Source organism: Penicillium manginii, assembly GCF_028828005.1.
Source record: "Penicillium manginii strain IBT 31320 chromosome Unknown utg000004l:1.0-7231830.0:1.0-7236170.0, whole genome shotgun sequence".
NCBI classification, from domain to species: domain Eukaryota; kingdom Fungi; phylum Ascomycota; class Eurotiomycetes; order Eurotiales; family Aspergillaceae; genus Penicillium; species Penicillium manginii.
Genome location: NW_026643105.1, coordinates 5,653,438 through 5,678,930, shown reverse-complemented (window position 1 = coordinate 5,678,930; position 25,493 = coordinate 5,653,438). Strand labels below are relative to the sequence as shown.

General features: G+C 48.7%; 9 protein-coding genes across 9 annotated transcripts; 4 read left to right on the top strand and 5 right to left on the bottom strand.

The window, feature by feature from the left end:
* Window positions 1-257: 257 nt before the first annotated feature.
* On the top strand, window positions 258-2,104 carry N7533_005808 (kynurenine--oxoglutarate transaminase; the record flags this gene model as incomplete). The annotated part of the gene is made up of 8 exons (XM_057102458.1): window positions 258-442; window positions 502-570; window positions 666-750; window positions 807-912; window positions 983-1,055; window positions 1,111-1,264; window positions 1,324-1,761; window positions 1,817-2,104. The coding sequence occupies 8 exons, from the start codon at window positions 258-260 to the stop codon at window positions 2,102-2,104; spliced, it is 1,398 nt and encodes a 465-aa protein (XP_056962088.1).
* A 492-nt stretch (window positions 2,105-2,596) lies between these two features.
* Window positions 2,597-4,408, bottom strand: N7533_005807 (uncharacterized protein; the record flags this gene model as incomplete). The annotated part of the gene is made up of 1 exon (XM_057102457.1): window positions 2,597-4,408. The coding sequence occupies one exon, from the start codon at window positions 4,406-4,408 to the stop codon at window positions 2,597-2,599; it is 1,812 nt and encodes a 603-aa protein (XP_056962087.1).
* A 376-nt stretch (window positions 4,409-4,784) lies between these two features.
* Window positions 4,785-5,366, bottom strand: N7533_005806 (uncharacterized protein; the record flags this gene model as incomplete). The annotated part of the gene is made up of 1 exon (XM_057102456.1): window positions 4,785-5,366. The coding sequence occupies one exon, from the start codon at window positions 5,364-5,366 to the stop codon at window positions 4,785-4,787; it is 582 nt and encodes a 193-aa protein (XP_056962086.1).
* A 1,212-nt stretch (window positions 5,367-6,578) lies between these two features.
* N7533_005805 (uncharacterized protein) lies at window positions 6,579-8,616 on the bottom strand (the record flags this gene model as incomplete). The annotated part of the gene is made up of 9 exons (XM_057102455.1): window positions 6,579-6,755; window positions 6,820-7,047; window positions 7,102-7,246; window positions 7,297-7,445; window positions 7,494-7,750; window positions 7,813-7,988; window positions 8,058-8,166; window positions 8,222-8,420; window positions 8,488-8,616. The coding sequence occupies 9 exons, from the start codon at window positions 8,614-8,616 to the stop codon at window positions 6,579-6,581; spliced, it is 1,569 nt and encodes a 522-aa protein (XP_056962085.1).
* A 628-nt stretch (window positions 8,617-9,244) lies between these two features.
* On the top strand, window positions 9,245-11,469 carry N7533_005804 (arylsulfatase; the record flags this gene model as incomplete). Its single annotated transcript, XM_057102454.1, has 8 exons — window positions 9,245-9,298; window positions 9,353-9,661; window positions 9,720-9,886; window positions 9,948-10,118; window positions 10,181-10,492; window positions 10,552-10,565; window positions 10,621-10,708; window positions 10,764-11,469. The coding sequence occupies 8 exons, from the start codon at window positions 9,245-9,247 to the stop codon at window positions 11,467-11,469; spliced, it is 1,821 nt and encodes a 606-aa protein (XP_056962084.1).
* Window positions 11,470-12,013: 544 nt separating this feature from the next.
* On the top strand, window positions 12,014-14,579 carry N7533_005803 (fungal specific transcription factor domain-containing protein; the record flags this gene model as incomplete). The annotated part of the gene is made up of 8 exons (XM_057102453.1): window positions 12,014-12,494; window positions 12,550-12,655; window positions 12,717-12,831; window positions 12,898-12,977; window positions 13,041-13,789; window positions 13,848-13,987; window positions 14,035-14,114; window positions 14,171-14,579. 8 exons carry the CDS (start codon window positions 12,014-12,016, stop codon window positions 14,577-14,579), a joined length of 2,160 nt encoding a protein of 719 aa, XP_056962083.1.
* Window positions 14,580-15,654: 1,075 nt separating this feature from the next.
* Window positions 15,655-17,850, top strand: prm1 (pheromone-regulated protein PRM1; the record flags this gene model as incomplete). Its single annotated transcript, XM_057102452.1, has 1 exon — window positions 15,655-17,850. The coding sequence occupies one exon, from the start codon at window positions 15,655-15,657 to the stop codon at window positions 17,848-17,850; it is 2,196 nt and encodes a 731-aa protein (XP_056962082.1).
* A 321-nt stretch (window positions 17,851-18,171) lies between these two features.
* On the bottom strand, window positions 18,172-22,460 carry N7533_005801 (putative xanthine dehydrogenase HxA; the record flags this gene model as incomplete). The annotated part of the gene is made up of 4 exons (XM_057102451.1): window positions 18,172-19,855; window positions 19,910-21,870; window positions 21,927-22,130; window positions 22,218-22,460. 4 exons carry the CDS (start codon window positions 22,458-22,460, stop codon window positions 18,172-18,174), a joined length of 4,092 nt encoding a protein of 1,363 aa, XP_056962081.1.
* A 619-nt stretch (window positions 22,461-23,079) lies between these two features.
* On the bottom strand, window positions 23,080-24,978 carry N7533_005800 (uncharacterized protein; the record flags this gene model as incomplete). Its single annotated transcript, XM_057102450.1, has 3 exons — window positions 23,080-23,149; window positions 23,221-24,653; window positions 24,709-24,978. 3 exons carry the CDS (start codon window positions 24,976-24,978, stop codon window positions 23,080-23,082), a joined length of 1,773 nt encoding a protein of 590 aa, XP_056962080.1.
* Window positions 24,979-25,493: the final 515 nt, after the last annotated feature.

The following is a 25,493-nucleotide window of genomic DNA, read 5'->3' as shown; positions in this document are numbered from 1 at the left end:
GACAACAGAATTCAATTTTATTCAATTGGTCAACGGATAATAATTTATAGAGCAACTTCGGTGTTCACACTGTAGATATTGCCTGAATATCTACAATACAGTACTCCGCACTGTATTGTAGATGTACTCACACTCACTGCGGGGACATTACTAACCGACCTCGGAGCACGCAATTCGCCGTGGAGAACGCCCATAGCCGTGACTCCTCCATTGACAATTTGCTCTGATCTCTCCCCGCGCTTATTCTTACTCCCCCCATGCTTATAACTAGATATCCTCTTCTCTCACTTGTTCGATCTACGTGTCCTTCTCGACAGCTTGCCTCCATTTCCCATCTACCCCGCATCTCCGGTTACGGCGCAAGAACAATGTCGGCAACCGCTGCGCGGCCCGATCCTTTCAAGCCAGCAGCGAGAGTGGCTGGCCAACGTCAGGATGTTTGGTACGAGCATCAATCCGCAAAGCGCACAGCCTGCAAGCACCGCTAACCTGCCCAAATAGGTCGATTGTCAATGAAGCGGCTGCCGCTTCACCTGTTCAACCGATTGTGAACATGGGTCAAGGGTTCTTGTGAGTAATCAATCAAATATGATATACAAACCCTTAGTCGCTTGCCAATTGAATTACCTTTAACACAAATGTTTCTTCTCTCTTCTTTTTTGCAGTGGCTACAACCCTCCCCAATTCGCAATTGATGCCGCCAAGGATGCCCTGGACCGGGTGGAATGCAATCAATATTCTCCGACAAAGGTGGGGAGGTACTGAGCATGCCGAAACTGCAGAACAACTTGTTTACAGTCAACTAGGGTCGTCCTCGCCTCAGACAGGCCATCGCAGACGCATATTCGCCCTTTTTCGGCAAGACCATCAACCCTGAGACTGAGGTCTCCATCACGACTGGAGCCAACGAGGGTGAGACAACCAGGAGTGTTATGAGGGTCACCGCAGAATATTCAGCTGACGAGTGAGCATATATCAACAGGAATGCTTAGTGCTTTCATGGGTTTCATTGAGCCTGGTGACGAGGTCATTATCTTCGAGCCCTTCTTCGACCAGTGAGTTTCGGCATTCTTTCCGAAGTCTATCGGGGTACTCAACAAGTGAAAATAGGTATATCAGCAACATCGAAATGCCCGGCGGTAAGATCCGATATGTGCCTCTTCACCCACCAAAGGATGGGGCGACCAAAACCTCGCCCGCATCGGAGTGGAAGATTGATTTCCAGGAGCTGGAAAATGCGATCAACCCCAAGACCAAAATGATTGTGAGTTCCCAAACCTGTGCCGTTTGCCTGTAATCCAAATGCTAACTTTGTGATGAAAGGTCTTGAACTCACCGCACAACCCCGTAGGCAAGGTGTTCTCCCGAGAAGAGCTCCAACGCATTGGCGATCTGTGCGTGAAGTATAATCTCATCATCTTGTCTGATGAGGTATACGACCGCCTGTTCTATGTTCCTTATACCCGAATCGCGACTCTTTCCCCCGAACTTTATGAGCGCACGCTTACCGTGGGATCGGCAGGCAAGGCCTTCTACGCCACCGGATGGCGCGTAGGCTACTTGATCGGACCCGAGCATCTGATCAAGTACGTCGCTGCTGCACACACCCGTATCTGTTACAGCAGTGTGTCCCCTCTCCAAGAGGCGGCCGCAGTCGCCTTCGAGCAGGCAGACAAGCAGGGTTTCTGGGAAGAGAGCAAGAATGAGATGCAACAGAAGATGAAGCTGTTCTGCGAGGTCTTTGATGAGCTGAAGATTCCCGTAAGTGTCTTGGCATGTATCATTTCGAAGGAAACCGCCGCTAACGAACATTTAGTACTCCGAGCCTGAAGGTGGTTATTTCGTGCTGGCCAACATGGCCTCCGTCAATTTGCCAACCGATTATCCCTTCCCACCTCATGTCGCGAACCGCCCTCGTGACTTCAAGCTTTGCTGGTTCCTCATTCATGAGGTTGGTGTGGCTGCCATCCCACCGACAGAGTTTTATACCGACGCCAACGCGCACATCGCGGAGGACTACCTTCGTTTTGCCGTGTGCAAGAATGATGACGTTCTTGAGACTGCCAAGGAGAGACTCCGGGGTCTCAAGAAGTATATCTCCTAGGAAAAAGAGGTGTTTAGCATGCTTACCTAGGTACTTATAGATGAAGGGATGGAAGCATATAATGTGGAGAGTGGGTCGCCGTACCTACTGGGACATCATAAACCTTCCTTGGAACTTAATCTCTTCAAAATAGCTTGATAGAAAATTGAAATACTCATGATCCGTTATATGATCAGGCTTTAAGAAATATGATCGCCGCCTGGAGCTCAAGGTAGTACTTGCCACTAGTCACGAAACTGCTCAAACTTTCTTTTACAACGTTGCGAAACTCTATTGTGAAACTTTATCGCAACACCGTGAAGTTTCAACTTCCAAGGTTTTATCCTACAAAGGCTCATACTACCACTGCCAATGACAGTATTTCATGCACAATGTATCAATTTCAGGTTTTAAATTGTGAGTATTCACTGTTCCAACCTTCCAGGCTTTACCGGAACCCCACACCTGGACCCCTGGGTCTTTCGCATCCCTCCCATCGCCTTCCTGCTATGCTCAGCAGTTCATCCCCTCAACCTCCATCGGACCCGACCCAGCGCCTTCAAACCCTTCACCGCGGCGAAAAAGACGTCGATGCTCGGGGAGCACGTCATGCCACCCTTCGCCCCGCATACGATCTTGCGCCTTACTCACCGTTGGGTGAGTAGTTCGGTTAACACGCAAGATCCAGTGCAGGTTTTCCAACCGCTCGCATTCCAACCGGTGGAAAACTCTCGTTCTTTGGTCCCCCAGCAGAGATTGAAGACGCTCATTGGAACAGGGAGCATGGCTGCAGTGATTGGGGTTGTTGCCATTCCATTCTGCGTAGCAGGCGTGTTTGGGCCCCACGATATGAGAGGGGAAATCGAGCCCGGTTTCTCTGAATACCTGGTTCTGCACAAGGGCTGCGTTGTATCTATTCCATAGACGAAGCCTCTTCATCTTATCCCTCACCAGACGAAAGAAGTACTCGACCAATTTGGGATTGGTCACGGGGGCAAAGAGACTTATGGCCAGAAATCTGCGGAATCGGTCTCTTTCCTCAGGGTCGTCGAACTTGATGAGATAGAGTGGGAGGACGGACATCCTTTGCTGTGCGTTCGGGCTAGCCCGCCCCATGGGCTCGGGATCACTGTAGTCGAACACGAAATAATCGCCTGTATTATGAGAGTTGTTGAACCACACAGCCTGTCGGTGGCGTTGGGGGGTGTTCCAGCCATGAATATTGATGAGCAGCGGGATGCCTTCGCGGACATCGAGGGGGATTGAATCTGAAACGCAATATCGATCGAAGGTCAATTTTCCAGAGCCCCAGTGGCTTTGAAGATCAAGAAAGAGGTGATTTTTGCAGCAGTATCTGGTTTTTGAGTATGGCCCACAACATGGGCAGATCACTGTTGATCCATCGTACAGATTGCAGACCTTTTCACATCCACTTTGCCGGCATGTGAGGGGATGGTACATCAAGTCAATGAAGAAGCTCCCATCTGGTGGCTTTGTTAACGCTTGGTATCTGTTGGAATCTTCGGTCATCCCTTGGTTCATTGGGATAGACCGCAAGATGTATATGAGAGCCGAAGCGACGGGACCTGGGAAACTTTGAGAGTTTGCTGCCAGGTTTGGACAACTTAAAGCTGTCCATTCTGTGTGAAAGGGATCTTCTAGGACATCATCTTTCATTTTTGTGCAGGTTGAGTTCAATGAACTGGAGCGATTTCTCGAAGGTGTCTGTGTGATGGTTTCATGGTGGGTGCTGGATGGAGATGGTGGAGTGAAAGAAGTCATGGAACGTGTACTGGGGTTGACTGCACTAACAACTACCGAATCGTTATCCATGAGCGAGGACAAATATGTTTCTGGAGACGTCTGTTCTTTGGGAGTTTCCATACCGACTACGTGGAACAAGTGTTGCTGAGATTCCCGATCCCGGTCCCTGTCGCGGCTTTCCACGCGTTCCTTGCCGCGAATCCCTGCCGTCTGAATCACTTGTTTTTCGTCCTCGCTAAACAGTTCAAGGTCTACAAACTCTTTGCAGAAGCTAAAGTGAGTCTGAATATCAATCGAACTCTCGTTGGAGACAGGTACCCACAGTGAGCTGGGGGGGATATGTAGTTGCGGGGTCAGAGGTGCCTGGCGTGGACATGAACGGAGGAAAACTTCCAGTGGAAGAGGGCGAATGGAGTGAAGGGGGAAGAGAATTTTCATTGACTGAGCCAGTTGCCATGAGAGGGAATTCAAACTTCTCTTGCTGTTTCGAATGTGTTGCTGCTTTCTCTTCTCGATTCCGGGTCTGGTCTCGCCTCCTTTGGCGAGCTTTCTTCTGTGCATTTTTACTCCGTGGTGTATGCCCATCAGAAAGAGAATTGGGATTTAAGATGGGTATCTCTCTCTCTGCCTCAGGACTCGCAATGTTTCCATGTTGGTCTTCGCTTTGTGATTCCGCTTGCTTCTTTCCTTTTGTTTGCCCGCGACATGAAGTTATGTCCTGATGCCGATGTTTAAACAGGCTGGCAATGATTCCAGTGAGTAGATCACCAGAGTTCCATGTCACCGAAGCTGTGGGTTTGGATCTGCGATAAAGTGTGTTGGCGAGGATTGGTATGCTCACTTGATTCAAGTTCTTTCTCCGGTACAGGGTAGCCCAATATTGAAACCGTAGCCATATTCGAACTGGGAGGACCATGACTTTTAAGAAGTTGACCTATCAATGGTTAGCCTCAAGCCTTTGGAAGAGAGGATGAAGAGCTCTAACGGGGTCTAATCCAGCGCCCTGGTATTCAGCATCATTTTCATTGACCATCACGATCAATTTGCCTCCGCAGTCAACCTCAAACTCAAAGTAGCAAACTCCCGCCCGCCGAGCCCAGTTAAGGCTGTTCCCAAGAAGATTGAATTCGCGACTGTGGAATTTCTTCAAGTTCCTTGCGTGAATTTTCCGTTTCAACTCATGTTTGTCCGTGGTTACTTCCAACTCTCCCGTGAATGTTGTTCGCATGCCGAGGATATTACCTCCTTGAATGAGCTTCTGGACTTTGCGAAAAACTTCCTGTGGTGTATCAGGATAGTCATGAGGGAGCTTGAAAATGAATTCTACCAGATCATTCCTCCAATCGATCTGGGAATCGAAGTCAGAGCCCAAGGGTTCTAGGTTTAAGCAGGGATTCAGCTGAAACGATCGCTCGCGCGAAAGCCAATGTCTGACCGTCAGTCTTATCGCACAAGACTTTCTCACTGCGGGAGTCATATCCTCACTCCCATTGGGCCTCTTTGACAGAGCGATACTCATATCTGCGAAAGTGTGTATTGTGTATTGGGGCAAGAGTGAGAGATCTTGGTCAATACAAACGGGAAACTCGGGGACGGAAGAGCCGAGGATTGCGAGGTGGAGTGACGAAGAGAAGAAATCTTGTGAAGGAGAAGTCTATCGAGTGAGATGGATCAGTTCCTGGTGCCTGTTAAAGACTCGTATGTCCAGTTTGTGGGATGTTTAATGCGGCCCAGGCACTCCCCTCCTGGGCCCATTTTTATCCCCATCCCCGGATGAATTCAAATTAATCCATGGATTCAATTCATTTCATTTCTTCCCTTTGTTGGTCAACTCGGTATTCTGGACCCCTACTAGTAGCTTAGGCCTTACCGATTTTGTTACAAATTTCAAATTTTGAAGGTAAAATTCTAGTCTTTCTGTGCCAGATAATCCACTGGCAGTGAATAAGATATCGCATCAATTGCAGCTAGTCAACAAAGGCGACTTGAATACTTGAATCGCTCCGAGTCGAGAGGCCATCTTCCAGGAGCTGCACCCGTGATACTGGCAACTTCAGAGGAGTGAATAAAAACTAGATTTAAGGAATGCTTCAAGTTGCGTTAAGGATTATAATATGCATAACAGCATTGCCCTACTATAATTGATGTATTTCAATAACCCGACGAGTGAAATGAGAAATCACGTGTGGAATTTTGCCCTATGTAGGTAAACTGGGTTCAAGTTACATACCTACTAACCAAGTAGGTAGTCTCCATACCTCCTTAGGAAGTCAACTAAGCCTAATTTATAGGTTTATCTTAAGACTCAACATATTTTGGTTCAGAAAGACCGATTTGGAAAAAAAGAAATTGTCTGGGGAGTTCCTAGAAAGAATTTATCACTGAAATCGTTTTTCGTACTCAGACCCGAAGTGCTTTTTGGTACTAATTATGAGGATACTCGTTACTTTTATTGCTGTAAACCCCAATACGGCTCCAATTAAGGCGTTGACTCAAGCGGTATCCCTTTATTCCCTCGCTAAGACTCTTGAAAAATCCTGTAATCTAGCTTTGGAATGTGTGCGTCATTTAGTGGCTGGAGCAATGGATCGAATGCGAGTGGCTTATATAGTGTTACGTGAAATCATTTTTGTATGTGGCAATGGAATGTGCCTAGGTGTACAGGCCCCGGGGCTTTATCCATCACTAAAGCTAACCTAGCCATATTGGGATCATGTTTTGCTTCGTAAATTTATTCGTGCTCAACGTGTGTATGAGGCTTACCGGAATCAGGATTGAAGTAAATAGGCGCGTCGGAGCAGTTCGGAGATACGGGATCTACTTCCCCGTTCATATAAGACGAGTCGATCCTGCGGAAAGGATTATACGCATGGGCAAAGACGACCTCCAGTTCTTCAAGGGTCCGGCCCTGTTTGACATTGAAATAACGCGTGAGATGATAGGAGTGACACGGGAGTGAAGAATTGACTAACCTTGGTTTCTGGAAGAAAGAGGAATGTATATAGCAAAGCCACGAGAGAGACACTGCCAAATACCCACCCGATGCCAAAGTGGATGTGCTCCATCATATACGGGATGATGAAATTCGTCAAAAACGCCCAAATGACATTCCATGCAGTTCCAATGGACTGTGTTTTCTCACGGACTGCGCCATTTGGAATTTCTGCCCCTAAGAGATATGGAATTGAGGCTCCACCAGCCTAGGTAGATAATCAGCGAAGAATATCTCACAGCAAAAGCAACGGGAGACTCACGTTATAAAATAGCTGGTATAGCATAAAGGCTGCTACGATGGCATTTCGAGAAGTAGTAGTCGGGTGGGATACGCCCCCTAGGCCGGCAATTACATACATCCAAAGGGCTTGGAAGGCGTAGCTCATTAAGAGCGTATACCGCCGACTGCAGATGGGAAGTTAGAATGGCTTCAAGTAATGGACTGACATGCATACCCCAGATTGTCGATAAAACACATGGCTATGAGTACAGCGACGGCACTAAGGACGCTGCAGACCAGAGGATAGGTGTACGCGTATTCTGCATATCCGTTCTGCTGGTAAAATTTGACTTGGTAGGTTGATACAAATGCTTGTCCAGTGACCTATTTAGTTAGATATTTTGTAACAAAGTCATAATTTATTTGGCCTACCTGTTGAAAGAAGTAAAAAACGATGACGATGGATGTGCGGCGGAGGTTGCTTCCTCGGATCAAGTCTATCCACGAGCTCTTATATGCTACTTCGCGTAGACACTCTCGAATCTCGCGAATTTCTGCTTCACACTTGCCGTTTGACGCATCTTCCTTGGGGCGTAGTCGACGTAGAGATACAATAGCATCCTCATCTCGGTCTTTAGAAAGTAGCCAACGGGGAGAATTTGGTATGAAGATGCTGCATATGATGATCACTATAGGGCAAACTATTGTAAGTGGCAATCGAAGTATACTTAGGGGCAGTATGTTTACATACAGACAGGGAATATAAGCTGAATTCCTGTTATTGTCTTCCAACCCACTCCCTCTGATTCAGTCTCGTAAGCCTTGTTAGCACCGCTGGCAACGAGACTGCCTGCCACAAGGAAGAGCTGCAAGGAGATCACAACAAGACCACGGAATGGGGCTGGAACAATTTCCGACTGATATGTTCTGTAGAAAGATGATTGTGTTAGCAAAATGATAACTAGCATGCTGACTTCAGCCTGGAAAGGAACTTACGTCACATCAACCTCTACTAAACCAATAGAAATGTATACAATGATTCGGCCCACGATGAATTGTGCAAGGCGTCCAGTCCCGGGTCCGTCATCGGCGGCGGTGATTTCAACTATGGCAGCAACCAGTCAGGGATACAATCTTACTCGGGAGGGCAGTAATCTCACCAATGACACCAATGATCGAGGTAACCGAGAGAGCATAGAACACCATGCGGTGTCCGTACTTTTCAATGGCGGGGCCCGCGGCCAAGCAACCGATGAACTTTCCAATAAATGCCATGGATGACAGAAGGGAAGTGTTGAGAGAACTGATCTTATAGGTCTGTGTTTCTGGTCGATAGGTGCCAAATTGATTGATGAAGCCCTACAATCAGTCAGCTACATAGGTTTCCTACCGAACAGCATTGTGCTAATAATAGTCTCTGCTATACCGGATTACCAAGTATCCCACCGAAGCTCCCTGTGTCAAATCCAAATAACATGTCGCCTGTGAGTAGACAGAAACAAGAAAACAGCAGCATAGGGGCCGCCATGAACTGGGAAGAACGAAGAGTCGTCATTTCGATGCGGTGTAATCAACCTCGAAAAGGCGAGTAGAGCTTCACAAGATTCAGTCTTTGAAAAGAAAAGAAACTTTGGAAAACAAAAAAAAAACAACCAATGGGAATTCAACTTGAACTTGAACTTGAAATCATTTCAACAAAACGGCGATGGACGCTGGCCGATTATATTCTATATTTTAAACTTCAAGTTGGGTGCGTGCTCCAATATCTAGTAGTAGGGAGACACAAAGAACTTGTATCCACAGAAGAGACTACCGAAGTTAGCCGATGGCATCATTACCCCACAACCTGGGGTAATTGGAAACCAACCAGTGTCGCTGCACTATTACTGTGCTGAACAATTTGGCTTTTCTCGCTCGGAGTTCCATTAAACACTCCCATGCGATGTGGGTCCACTTTCCGAGCGAGCTGTCTCTATTCCGAGCGAGGTGGGTTTACTCCGAGCGAGGACGCCAGAAGTTCAAAGTTCCCTCCTTGTCTCCTCTCATGACTCGAATAAATTGGATATCGCAATTCAGTGTCCACTCTGTCGTTATAACGAACAGTTCATTTCTCTTCTGTGAGGTAATATTGTATGATATATAGAATAGTACCCTCTTGGTGATTCTATCAACACCCGTCCACCATGGATAGCTCTTTGAAACGGCCAAACTTTCTATTCATTCTCGCGGACGATCTAGTGAGTTCATTATAGGTGTCCGAACAAGTTGTATTTGCTGACCGTTTACGATAGGGGTTCTCCGATATAGGCTGCTATGGATCTGAGATACAGACCCCAAATATTGATCGACTGGCGGAGGAGGGCGCCCGGATGCTCAACCACCACGCCGCAGCCGCTTGCTCGCCGACACGAGCAATGCTATTGAGTGGGACAGACGCCCACCTCGGAGGACTAGGCACTCTGATAGAATTCAAACAAAGCGCGAAGGGCGCGGAGCGGTGGTCAGGCAAAGCCGGCTACGAGGGGTTTCTGAATCGCGATGTGGCAGCCCTACCTGAGATCCTCGAGGACAACGGGTACTTTACTGTGATGTCCGGCAAGGTATGTTTGATGTCAGGCTACCGCTAAGGCTATAAAACGGATACCGATTTCATCACAGTGGCATCTAGGTATGCGGACTTCGCAAGGACCATGGGAGCGCGGCTTCCAGAAGGCCTTTGCAATGCTCCCTGGTTGCTGCAATCATTACGGATGGGAGCCAGTCCAGGAGAAATTCCCTATTGGTGGCAGACCAATCCATGCTGAGATGGGAAAGAAAGTAGATTTGTGAGTGTGGTAGACAGATAATTGCCCAATTCTATCTGTACTGACCAGTACGACATCGCAGAACACCGAACAAGACTGAGGACCCCGACGGTTTTTATTCGACAGACTACTATACCAACCAGATGATCAAGTATTTGGAAGAGCGATCAGAGGATGAAAAATCGAAACCATTCTTCTCGTTCCTACCATACACTGCCCCCCCATTGGCCTCTGCAGTGTTCCCGCGCACAGCGTGATAAGTGATCATACACAACCCCAAAAATCCGGGATTGTTTGGCTAATTCATCGGTGAAGATACAAGGGAGTCTATGATGATGGCCCATACGCCCTCCGCGAGCGTCGGCTGAAGAAGCTCGTCGAAACAGGCATCATCGACGAAGCGATCGTTCCACATGAAGTAGAGACGAGTAGAGTTGGGGCCGGAGAATGGGATTCCTTCACACCAGAAGAAAAGAAGCTGTCAGTACGCGCGATGGAAACATACGCAGGCATGGTTGACTCTATCGATTTGAATATTGGAAAAATCATCGAATATCTGAAAAGGACAGGCGAGTACGACAACACTTTTGTCGTTTTCATGAGCGATAACGGGGCAGAAGGAGCGGCGTAAGTCCCACCCCGTATACCTTCGATTTGTTCCGTCAATTGACTTTTCTAATAACTAGATTGGAAGCTGTCCGTAAGTATCGTTTACTCTCAAGCGAAGGAATGCCAAAAACTAACCTCGACTCCAGCTGTCTTAGGCGCAGACATCAAGTCTGCGATCCACAAATATTATGATAATTCATACGAGAACATCGGTGCTTACAACTCATATACGTGGTAAGTCGTGCTATTTTGTTATGAAAGGAGAGCGGCTCACTGTAAATCTGCATAGGCTTGGTCCTCTATGGGCACAGGCATCGACCGCACCCTCGAGGCTCTTCAAATGTTTCCCATCCCAGGGGGGCATTTTAGTTCCCTGCGTAATCAAGCCTCCTGCATGCAGCTTTCCCCAATTATCTCCAGGCTCGTTTATTCAATCCTTCACAACAGTCATGGATTTTGTTCCCACGTTTCTTGACTTGGCTGGTATATCCTTACCACTGCCGGCTACCAGTGGCACTCGAGCGATGTCCAAATTTCGCGGCAGAGATGTGCACGCCGTCCGAGGCAAGTCGTGGGAGCCGTTCTTTAGTCGTGGTGAAAGCGTCGAGAATAATTTGAATTGGGCAATTCATTCCTCTTCAGAGCCTATTGGATGGGAGCTCTCTGCTCGTGGAGCATTGCGCAAAGGGGACTGGAAGATTGTACATTTTGCGAAGGCACAAGGAGGTGCTGGAGAGGGAGACGATGGATGGGAATTATTTAATCTCTCACAGGACCCGGGGGAGACAAAGGATCTGGCGCAGGAAGAGCCGGAAATTCTCCAGGAACTATTGAAATGTTGGGAAGAATACGTCATTGAGTGTGGGGTTGTTTGGGGAGAAAAGGCCGCGGCACCAGGGTTGAGTGAAGATGAAGCACCAGAGCTGTGGGAGGATGAAACGGAGCTACAAAAGGGCTGGATGGAGGCTCGTGGGGGAGTTCAGCCTAATTGCTAGTTAGTTAGTACCTACCTAGGTAGGTAGCTAATAGTCACGGTACTACTAGGTAACCACAGGCAATAGATGGTTCAAGTTATTAGTGATAGTAGCGGTTACTACTACTAGTATAACTTAAGGTATCTAGGTATATTTCTTGCCAGATAGTTAGTCAGTAGTCCTACTACTACTAGTAGTGATCAACGACGATCTCGTTAATCCATGTTATAGTTTACTACTAGCAGTAGCAGTACTAGTAGTAGGTAAAATCGATCAAGTGCCAAAAGACTGGAGCAACGCCAATTGAAAGATTGGAAATAGGTTGAAGTTACCAACCTTGGAATATCATGGCATTTTTGTAGTACTAGTATGCACTAGCAGTGGGTGGGGAGTGAGTGATCTGATCTGGCCTTTCCCCGCTGTCAAACCTCCGGTCTGCCTAATTCCACAATCTTGGCTCTTACAAAATTTCCTTTTGAATGGAAACCTCACCACCACCCATCGTAGTGCGCATGCCTGAAAATATTGAGTCGAGAAGAGCAAGAATTCAGCGGACGCGCACCGGATGTCAAACATGCCGATCTCGCAAGGTCAGTGTTTGTTTCGCGTTCGAAGGGCAAATGGGCATAATCCGACCGTCAAGAACAGATCAAATGCGATGAAAAGAAGCTTTCTTGCTCTCAATGCTACAGAGGAAACCGGATTTGCACTTGGCTTGAAGAGGAACCAAAGCGCACAAGAGCTTCTCGCAGAGCTAACGCGACAGCGTGTGAAGGATGTCGCGCCAAGAAGGTCGGTTCCCATTCAAGCTGCCATGGAATTTTATCTCAGACCTCATTCTTCCCAGTTGAAATGTACCGATGATTTCGGCAATGTATGCGAAAGATGTCGGGCACAGGGCATCGAGTGTACGAGGTCTCGACCACTCACCGGCCCTGCGTCACCGGATCTCCTGGACAACGAGTCGCAGCGCGCACGACTAGGCCAGCTACCAGAGGGCAAAGAGCTCGAGGAGATTGTACAGTTATTCTTCTCATCTGTTCACCGTATGCTATGCTTTTTGCTCTGCGAAAGGTATAATGTTGATTAACATCGGTCTAGATTTCGGCTTCTTCGCTTTTGTCCACCCTTTCCATTTTCAAAGACTCTTGGTCAGTGGGAAAGCCCCGCGTGAACTGACCCTGATGATGATTGCCAGTGCCTATCGGTAATAGAACATCTACATACACCCTTGCAGTATCGTCCTAATCATCGTTGATGTTCTGCAGGTTCGGCGCTCCAATCGCCACCGAAACTCTTGCCCGAGCAGATGCGTGGGCCGATGCAGCTATTGGTGCTCTTCTTCCGCGTATTTATGAAGGATTTGGAGCTGTACAACTCATGGTTGGTGTCAGATTGGTTCAATAAAGCCTTGTTCACTGACGAAGACTGACTTTGAATTGTTATCAGACTGTACTCCTGGCGCAACACTATGACTTTCATCGCGGAAAGTTTACATCTGCATGGCTTCTGGGAGCTAGCTGTACACGGTGAGCTTGTTTAGCCGCGTGTCTCTCTATTTAATTTACCAAGAACTAAATAAGCCACTGCAGCATGATGCAAATGATGTCTTTGCATATCTTCGATCTCGCATTCCCTGCAGACTTCCCATCGCACCAGCGCCTGTCACCTCTTCTGTCGCGTGAATCACTTCGTAGGATCGCATGGTCTACGTTCTATCTGGACTCAATGACTGATGGGGGACGATATGGATCCCAAACAATTGACGAACGCGCCTACCGCATCCAACTGCCCTGTGACCAAGAGAGCTTCCTGGGTGATGACCACGTCGTTACCCAACCGTTAATTCCAGATGATATCATCACCGCACAGAAAACAGGCGATAGCCTCCCGCATGCATCCCTCGATATGTCGGCCTATCTTTTACGCACGGCGGCGGCCCGTCGCCGCGGTCTACACTTTGCATTCCGCGCCTCTTACCAAGAGACTACAGTTGAACAGCTGACCTCAGACCTATTGGTAATTCAAAAGGATTTGGAGACTGTTTTTGCTGACTTACCGCGCCGATTTCAGTTCAATGCTAACAGTCTGCTCTTGCATCGGGACCGATTGCCAACATTTATCATGCTACACGTTTTGCGACACAATCTGTTCGTGATTTTGGGTCGAGCGGCACTAACTATCTATTTACGAGATCCCACCAAGGCCGATCTCATAAACGAAGTACGCCGCGGTAGAATTTATCGGGCTCTCTCTATTTCAAATTTGATCTCTGCGGGACTAAACGAGGAACTCATCTTTGATCCACATATTGGCGTACAGGCCTACGTTGCTCTTGAAAGTAAAATCACCACCTCGGCAAACAACACAAGAACTATATGCTTACTGTGATTAAACAGTTCTCCTTTTTGAGCCTCGTCGGTTGGGTAGTCTTGAGGATTCGAACGATTTCAACACTCCGACGTTGACAACAGGAATTGTTCACTGCCTCACAGTCATACGAGACATCTCAATCCGTTCAACAACTGCGAAACATCTAGTAAGTGCGATTACTTTGACTGCCAATCCATGATTTAACAAGTTTAGTACCTTGAAGCAATACACCGACTCATGAATTGCGGCTACGTGCACCTCCTCGACCCGACTGACCTAGAACTCATACGCAGGTTGGTCCTGACAGAGTACTGCATAACTAGACAGAGCTAATATTAATACGGCACAGCAAACATCCATTAATTGGCCAGGACGATGCAGAATTCGATTTTCGCGATCACCGAGGAGCGAAATTAGAACGTCTTAGCAAACTCAGTGGAAAATCTAATGCGATTAGCGCTACTCATGATGAAATATTACTCGATGACTCTCCGAGTCGAGAAAGCCCCAACTCTTCGAGCATCTCACCCCAGCCTGACAATCTGGGGCTGAGAAACCGCCAGCAGCCGCCCCTCGAAATCAGTCTACATGCATCTGAAATTTCCAGAATGCACGATGCTACACCAGACGTCAATATCGCAGATCATGGGTTGCCTCTAGATGAACAACAGTGGACAGAACTTGTGGAGTCCGGGAATACAGACCACATGTTTTCATCATTCAACTGGCTATGGTCGCTCGATGAATGGAATGGTTAGGTTGCATCATTAAATGAAGCCTCTGGGACTTCTCAAGACATGGTCAAGATGTTACCACATTTGTAGTACATCACTTTGTTCGTCGCATCTCCCCATCGCGCCGTGGCTCCCCGGGCGCGCTCGCCGAGTTTTACCTTATATGGTATTACAAACTATAACAGAGTGCCCTGTCAAATATTTCCAATCATTTTACTGACACCATGGGAGATAAAATGTGTCTGTTGTCATGGCATGGGGGCCCAGTGTTGCAGAGTTGGTGGTTTACTGAGGCTACTAGGAGTTGCCTATGGGGATGGATGGATACTCCGAAACAAACACGAAGACTTGTCAAACCACGGGTGTCTACTCAACAAAGAACAGTTGCCTAGTTTCCGGCCAATGAATATGTTTCTAGATCAGAGGATAAAATCACCAAAGAGATTTTTTGTTTGAGCCTTGCATCCGAGGTTGCCAATGATTGGTTCTCATCGACAGGGGGCTAAGCGCCTACGGTGGGGCTAAATTTGGCAGCTGGCGCTGTCTGCAACAACACAAACCTACGCGCCTTTCTTCATGATGAAACAGACCCTACCCCGGTCACCTGTCTGCAGACTTTATTTTTACTCATCCTTTGTGGTGACTGGGCTGATGTTTCTCTCTGATTGGCTGCTGGGAGTCGCATAGTTGCGAGTTGCTCCTGATCGACCCTCTCTATAAAAAGATTGGCCGTTTTGTAGATGCCGTTAGCGCCGACCTTAGACAAAGATTTCTTCAGAGATGCCGTCGATGGCCTTGTATTTGATCTCTCATTCATCCCCTCTGGTGCCGTCACCTTGCATATTTTCTCTTCTTTGCGACTTACATTTTGGTGAATCCGCTTATCATTCACTACCTATACCTAATCGACCTTGGCACTACACAATGGGCTTTGAATAGAAGCCTTCAGCCTAGCTCTCTACTCTCTACTTTTCTTTCCACCGACCTGTTTGTGTTTTATCTTTCAAATATATTCTGAGACATCGACTTTTTTCCTTTCCCTTGCTATACTCAAAGCGCTGGCGCAAACGATACGACCCATTTACTACGACTCGGCAAGATGATATTCTCACGATCAGGGCGATCAGTTTTTCCCCTTCTCCCCCCATATGGGGCACACGATCCGAATGACGGGCGCATAGTCCCATCAAACCCGGACGGACTTACTCCTTATCTTGGCTTGCGAGCTCGACTGTCACAAGTATGGATCAATCTCTGGACGATGTTGTTGCTACTTGTGCTCGTCCGAGTACTTATGGCAACCTCGGGCGTGAACAACGACATGTCAAGTGCAAAAAGAGAAGCTCTATCTGCTTGTACATCGGTGGAATCGATGGGCAGTGCGATGGCGTCCATGCCGCATTACCTTTCCCAAGGCGTCAATGAACTTACCGCTTCGGGCATCTCGGAGGCGGTCCACGGACTGCGATCAATGCTGCTATTGACCATCACGGGCGTGGAAGAGCTCATTCTTTTCGTCATCAAAATGATGTACCAGACATATTTGTGCCTTATCACACTGGCTGTGCGCGCAACTGTATCGGTGACAACCGGGCTGATTGAAGATGTCCTCGATGGACTGAACAGCACTCTACACGAAATCAGCAGCGGTCTTACAAAAACCGCGGATAACTTCGAGGGTGTACTCCAGGAGATCACAGACACAGTCAATGGGGCTTCCAAGCTCCTGGGTGCCAAGATCCCGACATTGGATCTGAACAGCACTATCGATTCAGTCAAAAATATCAACCTTTCTATCCCATCAGGGATAGATGAGAAGCTCAATAAACTTAACAGCTCAATTCCTACTTTCGAGACAGTCCAAAACGAGACCGAAAATATCATTCGGCTTCCCTTCGAAGAAGTTAAGAAGCTGCTCAACATCCACCTGGGAAATTACACATTCGACAGCTCAGGCTTGCCTGTTCCCGCAAAGAAGCAGCTGACATTCTGCAATGATAATGATGGTATCAACGGATTCTTTGACGGGGTCGGAGACGTCGTCTCCACTGCCAAAAAGATCTTCATTGCTGTTCTGGTCGTGGCTGCAATTCTGGCCTGCGTTCCCGTGGCATGGCAGGAAATCCGACGCTGGCGGCACATGAATGAACGCTCACAGCTGGTGCGCAAGGACACTCACGATCCAATGGATGTTGTTTATATCGTCTCAAGGCCTTACTCTGCTGCTGCAGGTATCAAGGCTGCCAGTCATTTCAGCAACAGTCGTCGGCAAATTCTGGTTCGCTGGGCCATAGCCTATGCTACCTCATCAACTGCGCTGTTGGTTCTGGCCCTCGCCCTCGCTGCCCTTTTCGCCTGTTTGTGTCAATACATATTGCTCAGGGAAATTTCCAAGACAGTCCCAGCACTGACTACCGAGGTTGGTGCTTTTGCTGATAAAGTTGTCGACTCACTTCAAAATGCTTCAGCGGACTGGGCAAACGGCGCCAACAAGATTATCACTGATTTTGATGATGATCTGAACAACAATGTGTTTGGCTGGGTAAATACAACCACCGGTGCAATCAACGGAACCCTCGAGGCGTTCATCAACAAGACAAACGGCGTCTTAAGTGAAGCTTTCGGCGATACTCTTCTTTACGTGCCGATCAAGGGCATCTTCGACTGTCTAATTGAAATGAAAGTCGAGAGTGTGCAAAAAGGTCTAACGTGGGTCAGCGACCATGCTCACATTGAATTCCCCCTGCTACCAAACGACACGTTTTCTCGCGGCGCGAACAGCAGTATTTCTGGTGACTCCGATCCATCAGAGAGCTTCCTAGCCGATGCCGGCGACGAGACTTCCAACAAGATCAGCGAAGTTGTGACATCTGTAATCAACAAGCTCTACGCCGGTCTCCGCGTCGAAGCTATTATTGCCACCTGCATTCTTCTCCTCTGGGTAATGATTGTTCTCATTGGCGTCGTTCGCGCCATGGCCCTCTGGTGGGGACGTGATCGAAATCGCGGTGAGGGCGGCGGCCATGCTATGGAAGCCATTCCCAACCATCCTGCCCCGGCCCCAAATTCATCCGGAGCTGGCTTCACAGAAGTCCCACTCACGGCTGTACCGAAAGGTTCTCTTGGCTCCATCAATGCGATGCCGCAATATGAGACCCCGGTGGGGAGCTCAGTGGCACGGAGTGGATCTGAATTTCCTGATGAGAAGCTAGGGTTTGCAGGGCACAGAAGCTATCATCTTGACTCGGCTTCTATGAGGAAGAGTAACTATGTTGAATATGACGTGAAGCGATGATGTTTTCGAGTCACATCGATTCCAATTTTCTTTTCTTTTGTACTAGAGCATGAGGTACTGGCGAGTTAAGGTTGTTTTACAATGGCACATAGACCTATCAGCGTTCATCTCGAGCGGTTTTCGAATTAAAATACTACATGGACAGACATATTACATCTTGGATCTCAAAATTCCCTGGATAAAGGTCTTCCTGCTTTGAAATTTATGGACAAGGTAGTAGGTTGTAGATAAATCATCAATGCAATTTGAGCCTATATTGAACACTCCCCTAATGGGTTTATTGTCATACAAACATGAATCATAAAACGAACAACCAAGTATTTAAATAGCCACAAAGAAGCTCTTTTCTCCCTCTTTGGGTTGAACAAGAGCCCGAGCCAAAATTGGATCTGCGCAGCTAACACGAATACGCTCGGGGGTAGCCGGGCTGACCAAACTAAGGACCTCCTCGTTACCCCACTGCTTTCGTGCGGCCTTCAGGGCGTCGCGAATAGCAAAGAATACAGCACTTCCCATGAAAAGAGGCGGCTCGCCGATTCCACGAGAACGTTGGATAGTGCGCAGATTTTCCCACTCAACGTCCTTGAGTAGACTGACGTTGAAGATCTGCGGGATATCACGGAAACCGGGGATCTTGTAGTTACCTGGGCCACGAGTGAAGACCTGACCAGATGCACGATGCCAGAGACTCTCCTCAGTGGTGAAAAGACCTTGTCCCTGAACATAGGCACCCTCAATCTGACCGTAGTCGATGGATGGGTTAATGGTACGTCCAACATCCATTTTGATATCGGAACGCAGGCAAGTCCAGTCTCCGGTCAGAGTGTCGATCTGGACTTCTGAGGCGGTGACGCCCTGGGTAAAGTAGAAGAACATTTGTCCAGAGTTCTCACCCCATACGTAACCAATATCGGGTGTGCGGTAATAGCCTTGCGCGGAGAGGTTAACTCGGTCGAAGTATGCTTTGTGTGCGAGCTCCTTCATGCTAGCACCCGGCATTTTCTCGCGATAAGGACGCAGTCGCTCGTTAATCTGCTCACAGGCGTTGAAGATGGCGTAGCCGTTGAGATCTGAGCTGGCCGAGGCGGCCGTAGCAGATGTATTGGCGACAGTGTTAGTGGCTGTCTCGGCAATGAACACACTGTCCTGGGGCACTTGCAGAGCCTCTGCAGCAATCATCACCATCTTGGTGTGAAGACCTTGGCCCATTTCAACGCCACCATGGGCAACAAGCACACTACCATCGTGATAAATGTGTACCAAAGCTCCTGCTTGGTTCAGGAAGAGGGCTGTGAATGAGATACCAAACTTGGTTGGGACGATAGCCATGCCGCGTTTGGACCATTTATGAGATGCGTTGTATTTCTCCACAGCCTTCCGTCTCTCGTAGTAGTTGCTCTCGTCCAGGACTTGCTTGTACATCAATGGCACGTACCAATCCTTGAGTTCCTGGTTGAAGTGTGTGGTTTCGCCTGGCTCGTAGATGTTGATCTCGCGCATCTTCTCCGCTGAGATTCCGAGATGATCTGCAACTTCCGAGACGTAGCATTCTGCAAAGAACAAACCTTGAGGTCCACCGAAGCCACGGAACGCAGTATTGGAAACGGTATTTGTCTTGCAGATCCGGCCACGAACAAACATATTCGGGATTTTGTACACGCCATCAATATGCGACAAGCTTCGCTCCACAACGGCGCCAGACAGATCTTGTGTGTGGCCACCGTTGGCATAGACATCAGCGTCAAGAGCCAGAAGCTTTCCCTCCTTCGTCACACCGACCTTCCACTTGCAGTAGAATGGGTGACGCTGACCTGAGGTAATAATGTCCTCGTCACGATTGAGCATACAGCGTACTGGTCGTCGAGTCTTGTGAGCGGCAAGAGCGCAGATTCCAGCCAGTTGTACCGATCGCGATTCCTTGCCACCAAAGCCACCACCAAGGCGCTTCACACGAGACACAATCTTGTTCGCAGCTACACCAGTCACTTGAGCAACATATGCTTGTCTAGAGCGGACTTGTCAGCTTCCGTATAGAGCATGGTATGATTAGGCAACTTACGTTTCAGTGGGGTTTTGGGTGCCGCTCCAAATCTCCATTTCGCCATCTTCTGGCTTGGGGATCGCCAAGCAAGCATTCGTCTCCAGATAGAAATGCTCCTGTCCACCCATGCGAGAAATACCTTCAAAGACATGGTCAGCATTCTTAAATGCCTCCTCGGTGTCACCGCATTTGATGAAGCGGTAGTGGCCGTAGAAAGACTCGGCCTCGATAGCCTCCTCGATACTCAGAATCGCAGGCAAGTCTTCATATTCTACCTTGACAGCCCTCATTCCCAGTTCTGCAATCTTGGCTGTGTGTGCCAGGATAACACCGATTGGTTGACCAGCAGTTCTAACTTCATCGACGGCGAAGAATTGTTCGTCCGTAACGGGGGCTCCCCACCAGTTTGCCTCCGGGCTCGGCATATCCGTGTGATCAATGTAATGAGACACCCCAGGAATCTCCAGTGCTTCTGAGGCATCGACACTCAAAATCTTCGCGTGAGCCTTTGTGGAAAGAACCATGCAGGCGAACAGCTCGTTCTGTTGAACAGGGATATCGTCGGTGTATTGTGCCTGGCCGGTTGACTGCTTGAGCGCAGCAACATGAGGTCTAGCCTGACCAAGAATCTTTTGTTGGTAGGCAACTGAGGCTTCGCCGTCTTGCTTTCCAGAAGAAATGGCACGTTCAATCTCTGCGACTACATCCTCGTCCATGTCTTCAGCCTTGACCTCCATCCCCGAGAGGACATCGTGGTAGAAGCGGTAAAAGAAACCCATCGCCAGAGACTTGCGGTAAGTGGCCATGCCTCCGGGCACACCAAACGGAAGATTAAAGTCTTTCTCCAATGCACTCATCACAGCCTCAAGAGTTGCCGGGTTGGCGAACTTCTGGCCAATCAAAGCAGCCTCGGCGTTCTTCGCAGATACCGTCAATGGGGCCATGCCGCCAAAGACCAAGTTGCAGCTAGTCACATCGTTGGTGTCAGACATGGAAACGCGGAGAGCGGCGTTCACAATGGCAATATCATCATCCTTTCGTTTAGATTGCTTATAAGCACGCATGTGCTCGCCCTTCTCAGTAGCAGCTGGAATGCGAAGACTGGCAATGATCGCGTCTGGGGCCAGAGCTGTCTTACGATAACCTTGGAAGAACTCGGTCATCGGGATTTCTTTTTCGCCCGAAAGAGACCTGGCAACGAGAATGGTGTTTGTCGCCACGAGCACGGGGTTCAAATCTGAGATAGGCGAAGCTGTGGCCAAGTTACCTGCTGGAGATGCGACATTTCGGATTTGTCTTCCTGCAAAGTAGTGCAGCTGTTTCTTGATAGCCTTGAAGGGCTGGGCGCGAGTTGGTCCATATTTCTCGACAGCCTGCTCGCAGATGGCCTCCAAGTCGGTCAGAGATATATTGGCGCCAATCTCCAAATAGTCGTCATGAAATTTGAATGTCCTTAACTCAGGAATGTCACCAAGGTAGACCGATGCTTTGTAGAGCATGGCCTTGAACTTGATCTCGATCTGAGTCTCGGTACTTCCGCCAATCAATTTGGCCTCGGGGTGGATGTTCTTGATTCTGAGCAACTCATCCACCGTCACAGGTCGATACCACTTCTTCCTCTTATTACCAAAAACAAGTGGCTTGAACTGGTGTTTTCGCAAAGCATTCGGGAAGATTAGCTCTGTATCGGGGCTGTATGCTTTGAAGTCGGGCCTGGGGAATGTCGGCTCATCTGGGCCAAGCTTGTCGCCCTCAGTTGAGGACCCCTTGCAACAACCACCTCCACCCTCTTTCTTCTCCATACAGCAACCCGATCCTCCGTTTGCAGAAGCCTTGCCACAGTTATTGCGCGAGTTGAAACTTTGGGCGGCATCTAGAATCGGTCGGTAGCCGGTGCAGCGACACAAGTTACCATCGAAAGCTTCCTCCACGGCATGCTCATCGGGGGTCGGGTCATTGCGTAGCAAGGCGTAAAGACTCTTTCTTGGGGTTAGTAAATAAATAATTGAAGTTCTCAAAATCGGAAAGAGCACACCATGACAATTCCCGGGGTACAGAAACCACATTGGCTACCATTGCCAATCGCGATTCGCTGCTGAACCGCGTGGGGATTCTTCACGTCGCCGAGTCCTTCCACTGTAATGACATGCTTTCCATCAACGCTGACCAATGGGGCGATACAAGCATTGACGGAGGCATGGTATATCTTATTTGTTGTCGTGTTCAAGTGGGAAACGACCTAATGAGCCAAAGCAACGCGAAATTAGCGCGCTGATCACCATCATGATCAAAGAAGATCGACCGGGATGCCGAAATGTGTACCCACCACTGTACAAGCACCACATCCTCCCTCAGCGCATCCAAGCTTCGTGCCTGTCAGACCTATTCCTCGTAGATATTCCAGAAGCGTGACCTCTGGATTGACGGTGTCGAGAGCGACCTTGGTGCCGTTCAGGTAGAAGCGAATTGTGTCATCCCAATCTTCAGTCAGCTCGAACAGGGTCGATGGCTTTTCAATTTCGCCAGTAGACCCCGCAGAGTCAGTATCGATGCTGCTGCCAGGTGCCATCGCGACAGGTCGTGGCAATCAGTAGACAGCACTCAGAGCAAAGGTGAGAGTTATCACGAGCGGTGAAGCTGGATCCCGCTGGAAGTCATATATATCGAGACCGCAAATACCTTCCTAATGTTATCGCCACAGTAAATGAGGAATGTCATAGGTCGCCATTAGGAAGTGGTAACAAAGAGGGGTGAGTTGCGGGTGAGATCAGTTATCAGAGCCGCTGGTATGACATTCGACCAACTGAGTGTTGTGCAATCCCCGCCTCGTGATAGGGACAAGTCCCCATGCGCGTCTCCACCGCACTCCACCATGGTACCGCCGTGGCCTCAACTGCGGGGATCGCCACCGTCCGATATGTACTGTACAACTGTACAAAAAAAGCCTTAAAGCCTTAAGGAGGCGGAGGCCTATAGCGATCCGCGATTACTAACATCGGGTGGAATTGACCAAACCGAAACAAGAAAAAGGTGACATTGATTTCTATTCCGATTGCGCCAGATATGCTCGAGGTCTCCAATAAGGGGGGAAAGGAAGAAAGAGGAATAAATAAGAATAAATACAAACACAGGTTACTCTTGAAGTTGGAATTATAGCAAGTATAGAACATTCAACGTGCTCACCAGGATCACTTCGATGAGCTTGCGAATTTCTTCTCCTCCTCTTGCCACTGTTTGCGCTCGACCACGCTGCGGGCACTAGAGTAGAATATGTTAGTATAGGCAGGTACAAGAATTGGGTGTTGCTTGAACGCAACTTCGCAACTTACCGATACGCCTTCACAAATCGCCACACCTCGGTGTCCGCCATATTCCAGGCTTCGGAGACAGCCTTGATATTGATTCGGTTAGGATCTTGGCTCTTGATTGCCTCCCGAGCCCTTTTGATCAGTTCGTACTCGCGAGAGACACCCTGTTGGCTGGGAGTTTTGTCCTGCACGCTTTCCTTATCGCCGGCGGTATTAGGATCAATCGTGCTTCCGCGGGGAATCTTAAAGCCAAATTGCCACTCGAATTCGTCCAGGAGCTCCGAGGGAAGACTTTGGCCAGCCTCGGCGGGCAAGGACTCGACAGTCATCCAAAGAGAGTTCGAGATAGCCTGGTCACCTGCAACAAATTGCTTGAACATTACTCCTCGGTATGAGGCGCTCAGCTCATGTCCATCCTCGCCAAGATTATCCTGAGTGACATCTGTCAACCAAGGGTCTCTTTCAGTTTCACGGCGGATCTGTCGCACGGTAACCTCCTCGGAACTCTTCTGTAGAGTAACAAGTGTGTAAGGGTGAGGTAGAGTGCCGATGGTGAAAAGGAAAGGTGTATTCTTGAAGCTGGTAGGTTGGCTAATGCGCATAGGCTGCTTCGCTGAGCCACAAGGACGGCAATCTGGTAGGTTAGGTGGGCAAGAGCTGGGTGCTGGGGACTCTGGACATTCGATCAGAGTCTTCGCCAACCGGAGGGCTGGTTCCACCAAGGCAGTGGTATGTTGGGGGAAAGGCTTGAGCACAGCTAACCCAGCAGGATAGGCGTTCTGGAAGGTGTTGTGGAGATGAGCATTGATAAGTTTTACAAGCTGAAGTCGACCTTCCGCGGGGTTTTGGCCAATCTTTTCATGCACCTCCGGATAGCGAGAGTTGATGCTGGAACCCTTGTAGTATGCCAGAGAATTTGGCTGCTGAACTTTGAACAACTCTACGGGCATTAATTCGGAGAGAGATGTAGATTTGTCGGCCAAATTCTTCACGCTGACATCGATCGCTTCGTCAATGCGATGTTTCTCTGCCGAAAATAGACCGCCCTGGAAGTTCTCGAATCGTATAATGAAATCGGGCTCAGTGCCCCGTCGCAATGAAATAAGAAGGGGGTCGTCGTAGCGTGCCATGGGGAAGCAGGTAAAGTCAGAAAGTAGACCGCTGCCCATGTGGCCCCATGCCAACCAACGAAATACTTCGTTTTCCATTTCCGGAGTCAATTTGAGCTTCTGCACCAACTCATAGTGGGAATTCTTCATTGCATCTCCAGGCCCCAGCACAACCGGGCGGAATCCTTGCGCGTACCACGCCCGGCGCCAGGATACGAGAAGCTCCCCGTCGGAGTTTTGGTTCTTCTTCAAATCATTGGCGGAGTATTTCTTGGGATTATATTTCGGATTATAATAGGTATAGATTGCGCGGCGTTCAGGCAAGGGCGGAAGCACTGATCGATCCTCATCCAGGGTAATGGTTGAGGAGAATGGGTTCAACCATTCCCAGTTGGAGAACCACTTTGACTCGCCGCTCGTGCTGTTTGTTTGCTCCGGGGGGTGCCTCGTGCGAAGGGGGACGGAAGGAAGGTAGGTGGAATTCGGGCAACGATGGGAGCTGCGGAACTGTGAGGAACTTTCGTGGCCCGGCAGGTGCTTGTTCTTGTTTTTCTCCTTCGGCAATGGGTTCAGGGTCAGGGTCGGGAACAGGGGACGAGGAGAAGATGAAAAGTAGCAGGGCGACAAAAACAATGATGGCCAGAAGGCCTGTGCTCCGATGCGGAATCATCTTTCACTGGTTTAAGATATGTAATTGAGCCAGGGCGATTGTTGTGAAGGTGCAATGGATAGAGGGCTGGGAGAAATGTGCAGTCTCGCCCGCAATACTGCCTTCTCCTGGGGTTGGTTGGTTGGTTTGCGTTGTAGAATACAACGGGATTAGTGACGCGCTCCAAACTTGATAAGGAGGTAGCGCAGTTGCAGAACAAAAAGAAAGAGGAAAAAAAAGTTATTCCATCGGATGAAATCAATGCGATCGGATGGAATCACTTTAAGCCTCCTGACTTGGAAAGCTCCAATGATGTCAGATGCAAAGACCAGCTCTCCTGATGCCAATCCCTCTTCAGGAGTACCTTAAGATCAGACGCCTGAGGCATCAGTGCTGACTCATACATTCCATCATCACTCTTCCTCGATAATCCACGAAGCAAAGGAAGCTCGCGACATGATGGCAGAAGTTGAGTTTTGTGAGGTAACCAATTAAAGAATTAAAACAAGATCTGCAAGCTAGTATGTGCGACCAGT